The 21,009-nt window shown below is 31.9% G+C and overlaps 1 protein-coding gene, 1 long non-coding RNA gene and 1 pseudogene across 2 annotated transcripts; 2 read left to right on the forward strand and 1 right to left on the reverse strand.

Annotated features, from left to right (window-relative positions):
• The first annotated feature begins 3,389 nt into the window (after positions 1–3,389).
• LOC145581479 (vacuolar-processing enzyme-like) lies at positions 3,390–7,901 on the forward strand. The gene is made up of 9 exons (XM_081638491.1): positions 3,390–3,654; positions 3,849–4,013; positions 5,298–5,454; positions 5,667–5,752; positions 5,841–6,040; positions 6,205–6,253; positions 6,369–6,578; positions 7,017–7,223; positions 7,331–7,901. Exons 1-9 carry the CDS (start codon positions 3,433–3,435, stop codon positions 7,511–7,513), a joined length of 1,479 nt encoding a protein of 492 aa, XP_081494617.1. The 5' UTR covers positions 3,390–3,432; the 3' UTR covers positions 7,514–7,901.
• A 2,542-nt stretch (positions 7,902–10,443) lies between these two features.
• LOC145581487 (auxin-responsive protein SAUR36 pseudogene) lies at positions 10,444–11,458 on the reverse strand (annotated as a pseudogene).
• An 8,290-nt stretch (positions 11,459–19,748) lies between these two features.
• LOC145581497 (uncharacterized) lies at positions 19,749–20,747 on the forward strand. Its single transcript, XR_014099640.1, has 2 exons — positions 19,749–19,996; positions 20,427–20,747. It is a non-coding gene; the product is annotated as an uncharacterized LOC145581497 (long non-coding RNA).
• Positions 20,748–21,009: the final 262 nt, after the last annotated feature.

Consider the following 21,009-nt stretch of genomic DNA (forward strand, 5'->3'; position numbering starts at 1 on the left):
CATTAGTAATCTCTTTCCTCTATCTCTTACTCTTTATTTTCTGTTTTTTTTTAATTGCTTTGAATTATATATTTCTCTCTTAATCTTGGTTAATTATTGTTGCATGTTCAATCTACTTTGTTCTTACTACTCTCTTCAATTTGTTAGATTTTATTTTGAACTTAGATATTGTTGTTAGAATGTTCTTTACCATGTTTGGTGAGTAGTTAGTTAGCTAGGGGTTGGGTGAAGACCCAACCAAGCCATGGGTTGATTGATATTTGTGCTTGCATGTTCATTTTGGATTGATGATTGATTGTTAAAGAATTGGTTAATTGCATGTGTAATTGGATGGCCACTTATTGCTCATGTATTCACTTCTATGCTTGCATTGAAAGATGAGGTCTAGTTGTGAGCCCTTTCTTGTATGATTATGCTAAATTCCTCTTGATTACGGTCCCTTGTTTGAATGATGTAGTAGTCTTAGTTGTGGTAATTAGGAGAGAAATCCCAATTATTTGTGCCTTAGTACTATCTTGAACCGATCGAAAGACAAACCCGAGTTAGTAGTCTACTTCCCATTATTAAGACTTGGTTGGCCTATCTTGCTAGTTGAGTTTGGTTTAAGAATGCTTAGTGTGGTGGCTTCGGTAGAAGACAATGTTGAGTGCCCTTTCTATCACCCAATTTGTGTACATGCTTGCTTATTGTTTTGATTCATAGGTTTGGTTGGTGTCGATTCATATTTCCTTCCCCTAGTGTTTGTCTCCATAGTAGTTATTTAATCAAACCCCAAACTTGTGACCGAACTAGATTACAACCGTTTCATATTCTCGGTGTACTCATACCCATTCCATGTGGATACGATCCTTTACTTACCCTAGACTTGTCTTAGGTTGGTTTAGGTAGAAATATTGTTTGGCTTGAGGGTGATTGTCCAACGACCGATTATTCCCTCTACCAAAGTTTAAGTCGAACAAATAGGAATACTGATCGAGTTCGAATTGTTCTCCAATAGTTTCAAGACTTTCAACTTTTAAGTAGTTCTCATACTCTTACCTAGTGTATCATATTGAAGAATAAGATTTTCATGATGCAACACTATTGAAAATTCACATTCAAAAATGTTTGTAAAATGTGAGTGACAACCAAACAACACCCATTAAGGGCATGTTCTCTTCCGTTGAAATTCAGTTCAGTTCAGTTCAGCTCTTAATTTACGTCTAATGATATTGCTAATGATATAAAGCCAAATTTCATTCTTTTAAGCTCTTATTACAACGACGACGACAACAACAACAACAACAACAACAACAACAATAATAATAATAATCAATAAGTAATAAATAATAATAATAATAATAATAATAATAATAATAATCAATAAATAATAATAATAATAACAACAATAATAATTGAAATAATAATACTAATAATAATAATCAATAAATAATAATAATAATCATCAATAAATAATAATAATAATAACAACAACAACAACAACAACAACAACAACAACAACAACAACAACAACAACAACAACAACAACAACAACAACAACAACAACAATAATAATAATAATAATAATAATCAATAAATAATAATAATAATAATAATCATCAATAATTAATAATAATAATATGTACATTTGTATATACACATATGTATAGTAATAAATAATCAATAAATAATCAAAGATCACTAATCCGTAGTTAAAAATCACTAATTAATAAGTTCAGTTCAGTTCAGTTCAGCTGAGTTCAGTCAATCGGAACAGGCCCTAAGTCATTATTTATGAACGAAATTTTTCTTCTTCGACCCCCTCCTCCTTTTCTCTCTAAGATTAAAAAAAAATTCGGGTTCCCAAAGCTAAGATTCGATTATCTTCGACTCTTTATATATCTTTAATTTACTCATTATTGTGGTATGTTTTTCATCATTTTAAGTGTAATATGTTTTTTTTTTTTACAAGTTTAAGTGTAATATGTTAGTTACCCTATGCATGTTAGGACAATTTATTATCGCCGAGTATATCAACTCTAAAACAACTAATCATGTTGCTTATCATATCGACAAATCAACTAGGCTTAGACCCCTGTTCTTTTGAGTTTCTAGGCAAGTAGAGCAGAACCCAAACATAATTTGCTGATGAAGGATAAAATCTATACTAATTTATTAAAAGGTTCATAAAAAAGTTTATGTGCCATGTAAACCCTTTTTATTTCGCCACATCACCTATTTAACCTTTTGGAGGATAAAGAATTTCGAACACCTAACTTCTTATAAAAAAGATTTAACCATCTAAGTTAATTATCAACTATGTTATAAACAAAAGTAATATTAAAAGTAGTAACTCGAACACCTAACTTATTATAAAAAAGAATTTAACCTTCTAAGTTAATTATCAACTATGTTATAAACAAAAGTAATATTAAAAGTAGTAACTCAAACACCTAACTTATTATAAAAAGAATTTAACCATCTATGTTAATTATCAACTATGTTATAAACAGAAGTAATATTAAAAGTAGTAACTTAGTGAAACGCCCTACACTAGCTTAGTGAATCTAATTAAATGCAGTTGGAACTTTGAGAAGGCAAAAATGAGCCAAAGTAGTACAATTTATTTAGCTCATAAACGGGCTTAGTTATAAACAATTCATTTCTGTATCATCATTGAACAATGAGCAAGCTTGTAAATAAACACGGCCGATTATAAGAAACTGCCAAATCTCTCAAATCAGAACCATTCGTTCATTTATCTAGTATTATCATGAACAAATGAAAGCTTGTTAATAACTTAACACTACGTAATAAACAATCAAACATGGCAAGTTTTAAGAAACTCTCAAATCTTTGCTAATAACTAAACGTAATGGACTTGCTCACTATGCTGGGCTTACAAACCCATATCCATTTTATTTCAAAATATAAATCTAACGACTTTAAATGGGCCATTCATTGGGCCAATGACATTCAAAAAGGCCTAGTAGATAACTTGGTCCATTGGCCAACGTACTCTACATCAAGCACAGTAACGCACAACAACAATATTATGCTTCTACACTTTGTTTAAAAAATTTATTGCATGACAAATTTGACAATCAAACACCGAATCCATAAGCAAAAGCAAACAAAAGAGAGCATGAAATTCGGGCAAATAATGAGAGGAGAGAGAATTGTTAGAAATGCTAAAGAAAGAAACACTGATGAAATAATAGCTACATACTAGTGAAGTAGTGATACTACTATAAACGCAACTCCAAAGAGTAACACATGGTTCACGCAGGACATTTCCCAACACTCTTCACCTCTTTCACGTGTCATCTCCTCCTTTTGCATGGTGTTTCTCCCTCTTTTCTTTCTCTCTCTTCCCTTCTCATTAAACCTCTACCTATATTTCATCCTCTTTTTTATATTATTACCCACTTTTCTTGTATCTTTTTTACAAGTATGGCAAGTATGAGTTCTGCCTTGAGAATTCTTGCACTTTTAGCATGTTTCTCTCTTCAATTGACATGGCTTTCTCAAGCTATAAACAGGTGGGAGTCCAACATCCGCTTGCCTACTGATCATATGAAACCACAAGAACCGGCCAAGGACGACGGTGAGGTTGGTACTACTTGGGCTCTTCTTGTTGCCGGTTCTCAAGGATTTGGTAATTATAGACACCAGGTATATATTTTCACTTTATAACCAAGGCTATTTCTTTGTTTATGTGTTTGTACCTTGTTGTATTGGGACAATCGTGCACAGGGTACAACCGGTTGTATACTTGTATTTGTATACAGAAAAGTGAATTGTTCTAGTTTTTAAGTTGTACAATTAGAGGTTTTTCACTTAATTTAATTCTTCTTTGCTCTTTGCAGGCAGATATTTGTCATGCATATCAGATATTAAAAAGAGGAGGATTAAAAGATGAGAATATAGTTGTGTTTATGTATGATGATATTGCTGATAATCCGCTTAATCCTAGGAAAGGTGTTATTATCAATCATCCTAATGCCAAGGATGTCTATGCTGGTGTTCCTAAGGTAATTTAACCTTACCAATTTCATTTTTTTTTCCAGATTATAGTATTGCGAGATTCCGTATTATTTAAATCTTTTGCATTAATTTTATTTGTTTTCTCATAAATAAAATTCAAGTCATCAATTAAATAATGCATGCAAAGTTGCAAACTCATGAAAAATTATTGCTCTAAAAAATAAGTTTTACAAACCCAAGTATAAAAGTCCCACATCGGAAAATTATTAGAAGATTAAGCACTTAATATATCTCCATTAGAATAATACTAATCGCTGAGTTTGGTAACGTGAGCTTGTAACCCAAGTGGGAGCAATAAGGTGATGGAACACGTTCTAGGCCTTCTGGGTCGGGTCAAGGGTTGGCAGTATGCTGGCTGGCCCTATCCAAGTTGGGAGTTGGTCCATGTGGCTTGAGCAAAGGCTTAAGTCTCATGGACCCTAAAGTGGAGGGAACCGCGTGAGGCTGGTTTCACAGAGCAACGAAAACCTCCCGCTCCTGTCAGTGGAAGGATAACGGGCTTGCGCCTCCCTGGCCCATTAGTACTCAGCTGGCTCAGATCTTAATTGGACCATCACTTTTTTTATTTTATTTTTAGGGGTGCTTTTGCTGCTGTTTGTACGACCAATGCAGCTTACTTACATGTAAAGTTTGATTAAATATTGTAGTCGAGGAAGCAATTAGGAGGTTCATCTCATTTTATTGCATTTCGTAGTCGGGATATGGGTCCATATAAGTCCCTATAATCCTATATGCATCATTTGTAGTGCTCGAACTCTTCATTTCACTTAATAGTATTTCTTAGGGCTGTTAGGAGTTAGGACCGAAATGTATTGTCTTTGGAAAATAGTTGAGCAAGGCAGGGTAATGTATATCTATGTGGGCTGTCTGATGTGAGTATCATAATTGGAGCATCACCTAATTATAGGAAAGGTTGTTTTCTAGGAGCAATTCAATTACCATATATATGTTCAGTTTAATTAAATTAGCTTTTATGGTTAGAGGAAGTTATTACGATGTTCTTCTCACATTCATTGCATTCGTGGTCGTTATATGGCTCAATGGAAGTCCTTACATAACATCAATATTGTATTGCTCGGACTATTCATGTCTAATGTCTATGCGTAATTGGATATAAACACTTGAGACCAAAGAACTATGGAAAAATAGCTGAATCTAGGCAGGGTCGTGTGTTTATATGGGCTGCCTCCTGTCTGATGTGGTATTTGAATTCAAGTAACATTGCTCATCGACTTGTTTGATGCTTAAGGTGTGGCTTTTATCTACTACAGGATTATACTGGGGAGCATGTCACAGCGGAGAACATGTTTGCAGTGCTTCTTGGGAACAAGAAAGCTGTAAAAGGTGGCAGTGGAAAGGTCATTGATAGCAAACCGAATGACAGGATCTTTATATACTACTCTGATCATGGAGGTCCTGGTGTGTTGGGTTAGTGCCTCTATATTTTTCTACATTGCATTCATAGTTTGTCCGAAGACTTGAGGTCTCAGTTTCAAGTACACGCAGTAGAACATTGTGGTCTTGTACTGATGAAATTGGTTTGCTACTTTCATATTGAATCAATTGATTGCCTGTAATGCTATGATATATGCAGTCGAGGCTTTTAATCTGACCTAAGCTTTTGGTGAGTTTGCTTGCAGGTATGCCTAATATGCCATTCCTTTATGGCAAGGACTTGGTAGAGGTTTTAAAGAAGAAATACGCATCAAAAAGCTACAAGGAAATGGTAAGTGGGTGTCGATTTATAATTAGTACAGTACATAATTTATATTTTGTATACTAAAAGCTGTACACTAATCTTTTCCTGTACACAGGTAATATACATTGAAGCTTGCGAAAGTGGTAGTGTTTTTGAGGGCTTGATGCCTGAAGATCTGAACATATATGTTACAACAGCTTCAAATGCTGAAGAGAGTAGCTGGGGAACTTACTGTCCTGGTATGGACCCTGCACCACCTCCAGAGTTCATGACGTGCTTGGGCGATTTATATAGTATTGCCTGGATGGAAGACAGGTGATTTTCCTGTCAATTCGGCTGATAAATTTCTAATCCATTGCTTGATTAACAAATCTTACAATCTCTAAATTCAGTGTTGATCATTATAAGTATATTTCTATCTATTTATAAATTCTTATAAATCTACAAAAACTAAAAGTAGAATAAATTTTGGTCTGCAGTGAGACACACAATTTGAAGAAAGAAACGATTGCTCAACAAGTTAAGAAGGTAAGGTAATAGGAGCTCAGTGAGGTAGAAGAGCATAGTTCTGTTACATGAGCGAAACTGGCAATTCTTGTTAATATTGGATGAATGTTTACTTGATGAGTTTGATCTGGCGTAGGTAAAAGACAGAACATCAAATTTCAACACCTACACATCAGGTTCCCATGTCATGGAATACGGAAATAAAAGCATTAAACCAGAGAAAGTCTATCTATACCAAGGCTTTGATCCAGCAACTGCAAACCTTCCTGCTAACACAGTGCCTCGTGATATTGAGTTGGGCGTTGTCAATCAACGAGATGCAGACATTCTTTTCCTTTGGGAAAAGGTAACTTGAGCCCAATTCTCCTTCATTTTTGATGGCTGTTTATAGCTTATGTTTACTCTTGATTGTATACACCACTTTTAGTACCTATGTTGGATACTTGACACTAATGCGTATACTCAATGCCACAGTAGTATAGCTTATGTTTACTTAATACTTTTTTCTTATAAGTCTGCTATCCTTGAGCCTAAAATATGTATACTCAACAGTGCAATCGTTAACCTATCCCACGGGCTTGGGAAATGTTTAGTAATTGATCTCATAAAAACTAGTTTGTTTTTTTTTTTTTTTTTTTTTTTTTTTTTTTTTTTTTTTGTTTGTAAACATGTTACACTTCATTTTAGATCAAAAGATGCTCAACTTAAGTAAATTGGTCAATTCTGAATCTTGGACTTGTATCTATGCCTGTCACTACTCAATAATCACCAACTTCTCTTACAGTATGAAAGATCAAAGGAGGAACCTGAGGAGAAGCATAAGATTCTTAAAGAGATAACTGAGACTATGAAGCACAGAAGCCACCTTGACAGCAGCATTGAATTGATCGGAAAACTTTTATTTGGACTAAACAATGGTCCTTCGGTCCTACGTGCAAAGCCAAGCCGTGGAATGCCGCTTGTGGATGATTGGGATTGCTTGAAATCAATGGTAATTAATATAATTTGTATTCTTAGTGGATTGCATAGTAACAGGACATGTAGCTAAATTTCTATTATTTTGAACTTAATTAACTGTGAAAACTTTCATATCTTCAGGTTCGGGTGTTTGAGAAAGAATGTGGGACCTTAACTCAATACGGGATGAAACATATGCGGGCCTTTGCAAACATCTGCAACAAGGATATTCCGCTATCAGTAATGCAAGAAGCTTGTGTTGCAGCTTGCAGTGGGCACAACTCTGGCCAGTGGCATCCATCATTCCATGGTTATAGTGCTTAACTGGCTTTTCAGTTGTTATATAATGCTACATATTACTGTATCATATGTGTGAATGTGTTGTTAGACGGTTAGACTAGACCAAAACACGGTGATGTACTACGGTCCAGAAAGTGACTACTCTGTAGTGTGTTATGTGGTCAATTGCCCAGCTTACGTGCTTAATCAGTGAATATGTTCATAAATATTTTGCATAATTGGCACTTTCAGGGGGTATGGACTATGCCCACTATGGTCCCTTAGGACCCTTACCCCAAGATGTGAGGTCGAATTCTACCTCTTGGTTTTCCCCACGTAGATTCGATTGGGATGTTTTAACGAGCACGAGTTCAATAATGTAGGTTATACATACTCATGCTTGAGATATATTGAGGGATGTTTCTAGATTTTACGTTTAGTTTGCAGATATGTTCTCTTATGTGGGGTATGGTTCCCTACAACATTAATCGCCCCTAATCCTAGCCCTTATGTTGGGGATGTTTTCTTATGCAGGAGATATAAACCAAAATACAATTCACACTGTTTGCAGAGTTTACTTAATTACCCCTAATCCTAGCCCTTATTTTCATGTTATTCTCACTATAATGTTACAATTTAGCTTCAAGATTAAAACAACTAATAGTTCACATTTAACAACTTTTTCTAGAAGGTCATTCCGAGTATTGTGGTGTTATTTAAACATATACTTCGTAGTATTTATCATGTGTGACAGAGACCACCGTTAATAACACATGTTCAATGTAAGAAATATTAGTTCAATTTCGGTTTGATTATGGAGTATTTTGTACTTCGTATATAACAAGTCGTCGAAAGTGCTGGTGAAGTGCTATTCTCCTGAAGAATTATATAGAAGGCTACTAGTAAGGTACGGAGTAAGGATCATTATTAAATGTGCATGTTATTTGCACATTGACTAAGATTACATACCTTTGTCAAAAAAAAAAAAAAGACTAAGATTACATAAACTAAAGATTTTGATTCTTCATAAAATACATAAACTAAGTAACAATTTCACAACTTCGATAAAAAATTATTTGCTAATATACATGTGGGCCTGAACCCAAGATTTGATATTCGATTTGTAATGTGAGGGAAGTGGACTTTGTGATTTTATAATCGATTTAGGTTCAGCTAATGGCGAGCAACTAACGAAAATTTGCAACCCAAAAAAAAAAGTTATCTCCTGTGATAATGGAGGGAAATCAAGCTCATGCTAACTGCCAAAGCCAAACTGAAGATGTGGTCGTTGGAGATACTGTTCCCCTATTATTGTTTACAAGTTATGGGTCGTAGACTCACAGGTCTTGTTCCGCAACAACTTTTTAAAATTTTCTACTCCATATTACGATTTTGCCAAATTCTAACTAGGATTTGGTAAGATGGTGGTTTTCGGTTTCTCTACAAATAACACTATAACAAAAACTTATTATGATCTATAACTTTCATGACCATTCCAAAAAACAAAACAAAAAGATAACTATCTTAAAGAGTGGACAACTAAGAAAAATTACTTTTTCGGAACAAGCTTGTTAAACATCATCTTACATATCAGCAATCAAGGGAATTTGCAAGCTACAAATTGCTTCTTAATTTGTTAGATCTAGTTTGAAAAATTACTCTAATTAGAAAACTACTCCATACTGCTTAGTATTTTTTGGTGTTTAAACTACTTCGTACTATATAACTTAGGCCCCGTTCTCTTCACCTTAATTTTGCTGAACTGAACTTATTTTTACTTAACTGAGATTAATTTTACTGAACTGAATTTATTTTTACTGAATTAAAATTATTTTTACTTAATATTATTTTTTAAGGTGAAGAGGACAGGGCCTTAATCAATTTTTTTTTTATAAAGTGACAACCTAAGAATATAGTCCGATATTTTTTTATAAAAAGTTGGTGTTATATATCTACATTATACTTTTTTTTGTCATCTATTTTATTCATTAAAAGATATTAAATTAAATGTGATTGGTTTTGCGCTTGTGACCTCTTATAATAGAGAAGTTTGAGGGTGACACATCCTAATTTAGAGGAAGCAAATTTCACGGAATTGAAGAATATATTAATATGGGTCACTTAATTAGCCTTTCTCCTATGTTCTTCCATTATGCATGAGAAAGGGTCATTAATAATTGAAAGTATTTATAAGAATGTTTTATGTTCACACTATTCGACTATTCTACAAAGCAAGATTGAAAAAGATACATACTTAATTTCTTGATGAACGAACTTTAATTAAGCTCAGTTAAGAACGGGAGCCTCTTTAAATGATGTAGCGCAAAGGGCTATGTATAGCATTTTACTTAAACGATTTACAAAACTTTTTTCTATGAACAAAAAAAAAAATTTATTTTTGATAATGGTGAAAAATTGTACACCAATCCAACCCAAAAATTTCCTCACCACAAGCTCTTTTCACCAAAGAAACAAACACAAAACTTTGATTTGCAAAGATTTTTGCTCTCAAGCGCATCCAAGAGCAATCTTACCCCACAACTTGCTATTATGAGGCTATGAGCTTGCTTATTGATTAATCGTGATTGTCTAATTGTCTAACTCAGTAAGGGAATACAATATAAAAACGACAATTAACTTCAAATAATTCCAAGCATATAATGTCAAATTAACTTTAAATTTTTAGCAAAATGAGTAAAATACTCCAAATTAGAAATTGCTTCAAACCATACAAATAATAGTCCCAGTTTGTGCAAAAAGTCTAAATATTACGTTTGTACAATGAACATGCAATATGCTCCTAAGATTATTGTTCAAGATTTTATTATTAGAGTAATATACAAAATTAAATTCATGATTTTATAGTGAGATAGAGCAATTACTTCTAATTGATGTTATAATCCTCATTATATATCTAATACCGGAATTAAAACAAATCATGAAATCAATTCTTATAAGGAAAAAGAAAAGACACATTTAAAAAGAAATTATCATCATTATCATAGATTCATCTCATTTGTACAATTCTATAGATTCTCTACTATATCAAACACTAGGCCTAATCCAACAATCAACACAAAATAAGAAAACATGAGATAGAAATACCTAATGTAACTAAATACCCCAATATTCACCACCAATTTTTTGATTTATAGAGAGGCACTTTACATCAAGATTCATTTCCCACCAAAATCTATTTATAACATATCTACCATCATATTATCAGCTTACTCACAAACCAATCATAGACACGTCACGCCGGGAATATGACTCGGACCCTGAATCCGAGGCCGGCATTTGCCTTTTCCGGCGGCGATCCTCATCTGAACTTTCTCGAACTCTGAAATCGGACAAGGAATAGTGATCTGACCAGGATGATCAAACCCATAAACATTTTCAGCTTCTTCCAGCAACTTTCCAAACAAAGGATGGTTCAGAAACAGAACAGGAACCACAACTCGTCGTAAATGACCTTCAGGCTCCTCCACGTGTACAGCCAAGTGACCCTTTGGAACATGAACCGGTTTTGAGTCGATTAATGAGTCATGACCAACTCGGACATAACCACGAGATGTTACTGAGTTGATCAAACCACGTTGAATCTTTTTTCCCCATTTACATAATCTGGAAATTGTTTTACTCCTTCTTTGAAGATTTTCACCTTCTAATCTCTCGTATTTGCTTGAATATGATCTTTTTCGGGTTACCCATTTAAAAACCCGGATTAATTTTCTGCCCAATTTGAATCCTCTGTTTCTCCCTCTAATCATCATTATGGCTTAATTACTTGATAATCTAAGGTAATTTATGATTAATTGGGGTGAAATTAGTGAAATTGGATGGTTTTTTGAAATGGGTTTTTGAAAAAGGAGTCAAAAAGAAAAGAAAAATGCTGTCTTTTGAATAAAGTCTGTTTTTTTTGGAGTTAAATGGTCTGAAACAGAGGAGAGAGAAAGGAAAAGGAATGAAAGAGCTGGAAGATGATTATGCGGATTAGAGGGAGGAGATATATATGAGAAATAATTGGAAAAATTATGGGGAATTTTTATTTTTAAATAATTATTTTTGGGGAAATACAAAAAGTCAGCTGATTAATTTGTTGTAATGATGCTTCGTGGGTGTAACGATTAAAGTCTAAGCTCTGTTTAATGTGTTTTAATATTAATGTATGTGTGTAATAAATGTTGGGAAAATTAACAATTGTCTTAATCAGAAATTGTTTGGTTTTTATGGTAATATAAAATTTTGTTAATTATGTAGAAGATTTGTTTGTTTAGTGGGTACGTATTAGTAGGAAGGAAATTTCGGTGGAAAGCGACAAATAAAGCAATAAATAAATATACGAGTAATAATATCGTATACAATATATGTGCCCCCTGCCTAACGTTGGGTGTACTTTGTACAGTAAATAATACGGACAATTTAGTACTCCCTCCGTCCCAAAAAGAACGACCCATTTGGGTTGATTACGCGGGTATTAAGGAAGTTAAGTAAAAAGAAGTAAAAGTATATTGGAAAGATAAATTTACATGGGGTTTGTAAAAAAATAGAGAGAGAAAGTAATAAAATAACATGGAAAATGAAATTTTTCTATGGGGAAGCTAATTTTGCACAAATATTGTTGCAAATTGGTGGTGTTTTAATGCAAATGGGTCATTCTTTTTGGGACAAAGTTTTGGCCAAATGGGTCGTTCTTTTTGGGACGGAGGGAGTACTTAAATATAATTAGCTACATAATGATACTAGTGCGTGCTAAGATATCAACTACCAATCAACGGTTTTATGGATTCTTGTATATATATGTTGGTACTTTGAAGTAGTTAATGTTCATGTATCTCTTTTCTTATAATTGATCAGAGTACAATGCAGAGTTACAAATATGGTTATAGAATGACGGTCATGAATATTATGATGAATAACCAATGATGATTTTGAAACTATGGCTATGTTTGGATAACAAAAAATGGAAGGAAAGGAAGGGAAGGGAAAGGAAGGGAGACAAACTTCCTTGTTTGGATAATAGGTTGGGGGAGGGAAGGGGAGGGGGAGGGGGAGGGGGAGATCCATTTTCCCTCCTCCTTTAATAAAGACCATCCTTTCAAAATTGGAGAGATTTGGAGGGAAAATGGAGCTCATCATTTCCTCCACTTTCCCTTCCTTCCCCTTCCTCCTATTTCCCTCCCTTCCATTTCCCTTCTAATTTGTTATCCAAATATAGCATATAATTCGTTTTTTTATGTACGGGGTATATGTAAAGTACATTTGTATATTCGTAAGTTCATCCTTGCTTATAGCAACAATTGACATCCAATATATGCTTGAATTGTCATATTGTATACAATTTAGTGAATTTACTAATCTAGGCATAGTTAATATATACCTCCAAATTTGTTTAGCCGGATGTAACCACAAGTGTACGAGCGAACTTGTAATTTGAGTACGTGATGTACAATCTTGTATAAACCATGCAATCAAATAATTAATCATGTTGAAATGAATCTTGTTGCTAGGATTTATGCACCGAATATGCATGACATGATTGGCATCTATCACAGAAGTTGGATCCACTAGAAAAAGTGGACTAAGTACATACTAATCCCTCTATCATAATTCATAAGAGTAGTTTGCGATAATTCATAATTAGCTAAGACAAGTAACAAATTATCTTATGGTTAAGCAGCCTTGGCCCATAAATCAATATCATGATACTAATTATTTCCGCCCCTTAATGTATTAGGTTAGTTATATATTCAACAATAATAGTATAATACATGATAAATGATAAGGTACGGTGTACTACTATTAATTTTGTGATACCAATAATTAGTTTCCTTAACTTGTGATGCTTATTATCAAGGAAGAATGCAATGTAAGGGCATTAAGCAGCTGCATTACAATGATTTAAATTAAACCTTATAAACACATCTATCAAGATTGTTACTCTTCGTTCTTACCCTCAATGGTTTAAGATTTTACTATCAATTGAATATAAACTCAATATCAATGTAAACTAATTAAACAAAATCACATTCAATTATATGATTTATTGATTCATATACTATCTCTTATTATCTTATCTAGTACAACTCATGCTATGTTGTAAGACTTGTAACAATAACATCATGTTATAATGTTATATGGTAACAGACAATTAATGTACTATGGAGCAACATATTAATTTCCTACATAATACACTAGCTACATGTACCATCACAGTTTGTTAAGCAATTTCACGTAACAAAATCAACTAATTTTGTGTTGGAAAAAACTACCTCACCTACCAAAATTTCAAGTTGCATGCCTTACATCATACTTCGTAACAAATAATATCAGAGCTACAATTAAAACAGATTACGAAAACCTAGTTTTCTTGTTTGTTTATGGTATTGAAGTTCAAAAGAGATCTACTCATTATAAATCTCATAATCTCCAAGTACTATTTGGACAATAATTAAAAATTTGCTTTCTTTGTTTTTGTCTTTTAACTATTGTTTACAGCTATTAAGTACTATACATGAGTGTGATTAGTTATATAATTAACATAAATAATTGAGCTTTATAATGCACGTAAGGGTCAAGAAAGATGATTATGGAATACGTAGTAGATTATTACTTACCAAGGAAATTTGTCATTTATTCATTGTACGACCCTTTGATGTAGGTTTGGGTCAGAGATAGCTAATCTCCATTCCCAATTAAGATTTTGAATTAAATTTGTTGGAGCAAAAGGACAAACACATTGAAAACCTTACTTTATCAAATTGAGATTTTTGATAGCTTGAATATATTAACGTAACTCTAAAGTCTAGAACAATAATAACATGTAGCAATACGAATTAATATTAAAACTATAAGGACAATAATACAACTATTATATACAAGTAGTATATGATCTAGCTTTTTCGAGTAGTAAATAGCATAACATTTTTTTTATTTTTTTTTTGACGGGAAGTAAATAGCATAACATGATATTTATGTATTTTTCATTTATATATATATATATATATATATATGAAAAAAAAAAAAAACATGAATATTTGTATCTATATACTACATATCTAATAATCATAACTGGAATGAATGAAAAGTACTTAAACTGCTTAGAATTATATAAATATCAATGCAATTTGCATATATAAAAATGCACATTACTGCAATAACTAATATATAAATTCTTAAGTTGTGTACTTAAATATTAATTTTGGAAAGTGCTTACTCCAAGAATAGTAGTGGTATTATAATCATACTTTGAAAAGTATATTTGAATGGAGATGAAAGTAAGGTACGCAAAAGACAAAAAAATTAGTAAAAGTATTTACACGATGGAGCATTAAACTAAAAGCTATATTCCGTACTTAGTCTTACTAAAATAAAGAGTGTGGTTATTATTATTAATTAAATAATTGATTAATTAAGTGTAAATCATGTTGAACAGAGAAAGGCCCAAACTTAAAAAAAAATGTTAATTGGTTCGAAAACTAGCTGGATTAAACCGACTAAATAGTGAAATGTACAAGAATTAAACGCATGAAATAGGAACTTTTGGAGTACACACGTACATTCCGTACAAATATAGGAAACCAAGACAATAAATAAACACAAGTGTTGCTTTCTTTGGTTGTGATATACGGAAGTCTACACTTAGAAAGGGAAATTATTTGACTACATAATACAATATTATACTCTAATATTTATTCAAAAAAAAAAAAAAAATACTCTAATATATAAAAATGCTTGTATTAGATTATGCTTTTACGGGTGGGGTAGCCTCTTCATATTTATTTTTATAAAGTTGACATGATAAAATGTCATAATTTTCCAAAAGAAAATATAAATGGAGTGAGCAACTTGCAATCTAATATAATAGCACCAATAGAATATTATATTAGTAGAAAAGTTTAAGAAAATTGGGGTGTCTTACTAATAAGAATTTGGATGAAAAATACTCCAATTAAGAATAGGTTTATGATTTGTGGGTTTGTAAAATCTTTATACTCGTAGTATAATACTCATTTTATTTCACGAAGTCTTCTTATATACGGTAGATACACATACTAAGGAAAATGAATTAATTAATGTGAATCAATACATTTAATTACTTCATGATGAGAGATGTAAAATATAATAAGAAGTTCTAAATAAGTGGGTCTAGTTGAGGTAATTTAATAATACGTAATATTTCTGTAAGAGAAAAGGAAATAAAGTAAAATTAAGCAGAATTAAAGTAAAAAGAACCAGGAATAAAACGAAAGTAATATACAATATTTCATTGTATAAGTTTATTTCACTAATAATTTCAAATCAGTACTTACATGGATTATAGTGGATTATTTGTTACTTCGTATTATATACCTTTTAATATTGAATGTTACTTTTTTTTTTTTGGAATGGCTTTTTACCTCTATAAAGAAAAGAGACATTATTTTGGAAGGAAACTTCATAGAAGGTGCAATAAGTTTGTACAACTTTGTATTTTTTGAGGTTCTAACTTTCAAGGTGCATGAATGTTTTGTTTTAAGAACTTTCTATTCCTAGTATGATTGATATCCTACTACTCCTATCCACTCAAAAAAAGGAAATGAACAAATTCAGGACTTTCAGGTCAACATTATCCTAGTTTTGGTACATTAAATCAACCTTCAAATTTGTTACTGATTATTTTCAAATCCCATAAAACAACTTATAGACTAGTTGACAAAATTTGAGACCAATAACACCAAACTTTAACACGTGCACGCACGAGTGAGCAAGAAAACACGATCTTAAATCATGTCCCTCAAACTTTTGTTCATGTGCACACGAGTGGGTAAGTATACTTTATAATATATTCAATAAACAAATAATTATATGTACACTCGAATTTTCCTAGATGAATCACTTTATAATATAACCTCGACCAAAGTTGTTAAGTTGGATTATCAAACTTTAGTTATAGAATCAATAACTTTTCATTGTCCCAAAAATATGGACAACTCATATTATACAATTAGCAAGTCATGTTGGGATGGATTATTTGTTTGGTTTGTAAAGATCCAAGATTTACATGTGCCCTGGAGACAGCCATACATGGGTGGCTATTTTAAAAGCAGTTTGCATAAGTTGTCCATATTCTACAAGGCATGGATCTTATATTACGGTAATTTAATTACCGCGAAACTACAATTATCAAAAGGGATAATGACATAATTAATCTAGATGATTGGATTTCTAGTGGAACATATACATGTACGTAGTACGTCTTTGTGAAACAATTATCAAGTTTTGTTTGTGTTTTCAACTTTTCAATAATATGATTTTATTTTCATATGTAAATAATGGGACATCTGTATGACTTTATGGTTTGATTAGATTACTAACTACTCCGTATAAGAGTATTCGTAATATTTTGTAGCAGAAATTAAAACATCGTGTGTTTGTATGTATGTCGTACCAAAATATTATTGAACAAAGTTATATGAGGCTATCAATTTTAGAAGCCGAGGGCCGAGGGGTGCATAGTTCTATATTAGGAGTTATATTACTACTACTTATCATAATTAAGCTATCCTATACTAGTAGATATGAAACTTATTCTATATTGAGATTTTTTTTTTATATTTTATAAAATCTTACCATGCATACGTCAATTGATTAATATCTTTGACTGAAGAACCAAATACAATTGTGCGGATCCTGAACTGGTCTAATTGTTTACTTTAGGGGAAACACTAGTTTTTCTGTATTATTTATATCATCTTATTGTAATTATATATTTTCTTCTTTGTATAGTATGCTCGTTGCTTGTGTATGTTCAAAGATTACAAATAATATAATTATATTCAATTCCCAAAGTCATAGAAGTATATTGTATAACTGATGTAGCATATTAATGGCTACTATATACATGTACGCAACATTGCAATTTGCTTTGATTTCACAATGATCTACTATACTCTATGTAAGCATGACTTCCTCCAGGCCAGCTTCCAGATCAGTTTGAGTCAGCAACTCTTCATCAGTAAGAATTACGAAATTCGAATACTAGTTTTTTAAGATCGTTATATACGCAATCCAATTGCTCATATCGCTATAAGAAGATATAGACTAATATACATAGTGATACACTATTAATTATACATATACTAGGGCAGCCAACGCGCGCGGAATGGCTAGCTTTTGCAACTTAATTTTACTTGTCTTGTGTTTGCACTTCACATGGAGGAATAAAAGGCCGGCAAAGGAATATACTACCTCTGGTTCAATTTACTCGCAACAAAGGAATATTTTATGTTTCACAAATAATACCCCTTTGTTGCGAGTAAATTGAACCGGACGTAGTATTTCTATTGCTTAGGCATTGTTTGTTTGTAGTCGTGCTAAGTTGAATGTTACGTGTAAAATATCTCGTATATTGAAAAAAAATCTTTATTTTCATTATTTGTATATGGTGATTCTTTTAATTGGAATACTATGTAGAGTCACAGTAGAATATAAAATTCTTAGGTTTTTCAATGATAATGCAGAAAAGAAAAAAATGTTAGAATTGTTGTTTGTTTATTTTCGCAGTGTTGATATTAGCATTACTTAATTGTGGTGGTACAATACGAAATAGAGAAAGAATCATCAATGATGAAACCAAAACGACCAATTCCTAATCCACTACAGAGGCTAACAATATTAATCAATGTGTTCATTCATTCCATCCATCACAGAGGCTGACAATATAAATTAATCAATGAGTTCATTTCTAATTTAAAAGTACATTCCTTCTAGAAGAAACCGAAACAACTAATTCCTTCACACACTTATGCCCAACCGTACATGATGTATGCATATTATACTAAAGCAGCTTATATCCACCTATCAAGTCCAGTCTAACCAATGAGTTCTTAGACTTTAGAAGTCATGTATAGTGTATAGTGACTAAATTCAAGTTTAGACTAAATTATGAAATTAATCTTATCTTACACGGATGAATTGCTCATACGCTAAAATAATGATCTTTAATAGAATCCCAGTGTGATCCTATCATTACAGGTGGTTATGAAGTTTATTAGTTCAAAATCCATACTAGAATGTTCTTATATACTGTTGTATACAATTATACAAATCGTCCATGGATTTTTAATTGCACTAAAAAATTGAAGTACAATTAAATGAAAATAATTGTGACTATATATAATATGATCCTAATTAAGAAGATAAATGAAGTCTAACTAGGTTATAGTACTAATATATGCAATTTCCTTGGAGGTTGGTAGGAAACAAATTGAAACAAATTAAGGGCACATGTCAGCATAATTTAAGGTTAATTTGAATTAATCGAATAATATTCAAAAATAAGTGTAACAACTAATTAATTAAAAAGTAGGAGTATATCATTAGCTCAACTGTGCAAGAAAATAGTAAATGCATGTTACTAACCAATTGTTTCCCGACATCGGTAAATAAAAGTTGCATGCCACGAGTACAATTAGGTTATAAGTAGACCATAAAAAAAAATAATAATAAAATGCATGCATACATGTTGGGTTACAAACAGCATTTTTTCATACATCATCATTCATTTTTTTTTTTTTAAAAAAAAAACATGTAATTAAGGCCTCTAATATATGGCATACGTACTTAGTTATTACCAACAAAATAAAATCAGCATAGAATATACTGGTTAGTTTTTTATATTTTGCTTAGCTAATTAGGTACATGGTAGAGCATCATGTACCCTATTGATGGTACCAATTAGGTTTTGTTTTGTCAATCTTCAAGTGAACATGCGCATATATAGTTGTGAAGAATGGAATCATAACTTTCTTGGGAGTCAAAAATCATAATCTCTCAAAATTTCATCATTTCTTGATCTTACCTAAGCTATATGAGATTTCTCTTAATTATGGCGTATTATTTCTTTTTAGGCTAATACGGAGTAATTATGTGGACTTCGAGAGCAAAAGACAATTGTAGTCTAGTAGATGATTTTGATTCCTTTTTGCATGATAACAAAAGAAATTTTAGCACTACCACAAAAACAAGAATAAGTAACACACAATACACAACGGTTGAGTTGCATAGGCGATCTCTAGAAATATACAGAGCGCCTATGTAAGATAGGTGCTTTGTAAGTTAAATCTATAGAGCGCCTGTCAGAGGTAACCGCTCTATTTGATATATACTAATATTACACTAGATAATATAGAGCGCCTGTCTTAGTTAAACGTTCTATATATATTATTAAAAAAAAATCGCATCTATATATATCACTTACCCTAACAACTTTCCTCTGAATCTAGAGGTAGCCGTCATGCACTTCTCTAGTTTCTTTTATTCATTCCCTATCTCCCTCCTCTAACCCTAAGTCCTCTCTCTTCAAAGTTCCATCTTTAATTTATCCCTCAAGTACACCTGCAGCCTCTTCAATCAGCCTCATAAAACTGACTGAGAAATCTTTCCACCGTCGTCGACTGAGCCGGAGAAGCTTATATTTTTGTTTGAATTACAATGTAAAAATGTTGCAATAAAAATGACTGAGAAATCTAATAAAGATGCAAAAAGGTATATGAAGATTAATCTCACTTATGTTTGAATGTCAATGTTCAAATTTGTTTTTTAAAGTAATTGTTATTATTTTTTTTGCTTTTTTTTCGATCTAAATTAGTTCATGATTTCATTCTGATTAAAATATCTAATTTTCATTTAAAATTTCTTTTTTACTTCTCAATTATTTTAGATCTGTGTTAGCGCGGTTGCTATGTTGGTGTTTGGTTTTCATGTAATAATCTTTGATTTATAAATTTTCGATCTATGCTTTAGATTTTATCTAATTCAAATGTTTGATTTTCATTTTATCATTTCATTTTAATTCTCAATAGTATTAATTTTAAATCTCATATCTCTGATTTAAACCTTTAGATTTGGCTTAATTTTTATTTTATTAATTATATTGGAGTACTAAAAAATAGCAATAATTTTTTTTTTTTGGCAGTGCTGGCTGTTGTTGTGTTGATTTGTGGGTGGTTCATTCGGGAGTGTCGGTGAGCAGGGGTGTTGGTTGTGGCTGATGTGATTACAGTGGTGGTTGTCGGATCGTTGTTGCAGAAATTATAACTCGAGTGCAAAGCAGGTGGTTGTGTCGCTGATTGTTGTGGTGTGGCCTGGTGTGGTGCTTGGAGGTGTTGCTAGCAGTGGTGGTTGTCTAAACTTGTACTAGCTAGCAATATAATTAGTATTTTTTCCTAATTTAGTTGTTGTAATTGAAATGTTTGTATATAATTTTTTTCATAAATAAAGTGTTATTATTAATTCATTATGGTGTTATATTAATTATGTACGTATTATTATTATTATTATTATTATTATTATTATTATTATTATTATTATTATTATTATTATTATTATTATTATTATTATTCATAATTATAATAATAATAATTTTTTTTTAAAAAATAAGTATGGAAAAGAGATCGCCTATCTATGATAGGCGTTCTTGTTTTGCATACCTATAGAGCGCCTATCTTCAGATGACCGCTCTGTATTCCATGTATTTTATTTATTTTATACATAGAATA

Source organism: Chenopodium album, chromosome 2 (genome assembly GCF_948465745.1).
Source record: "Chenopodium album chromosome 2, dcCheAlbu1.1, whole genome shotgun sequence".
Lineage (NCBI taxonomy): Eukaryota > Viridiplantae > Streptophyta > Magnoliopsida > Caryophyllales > Amaranthaceae > Chenopodium > Chenopodium album.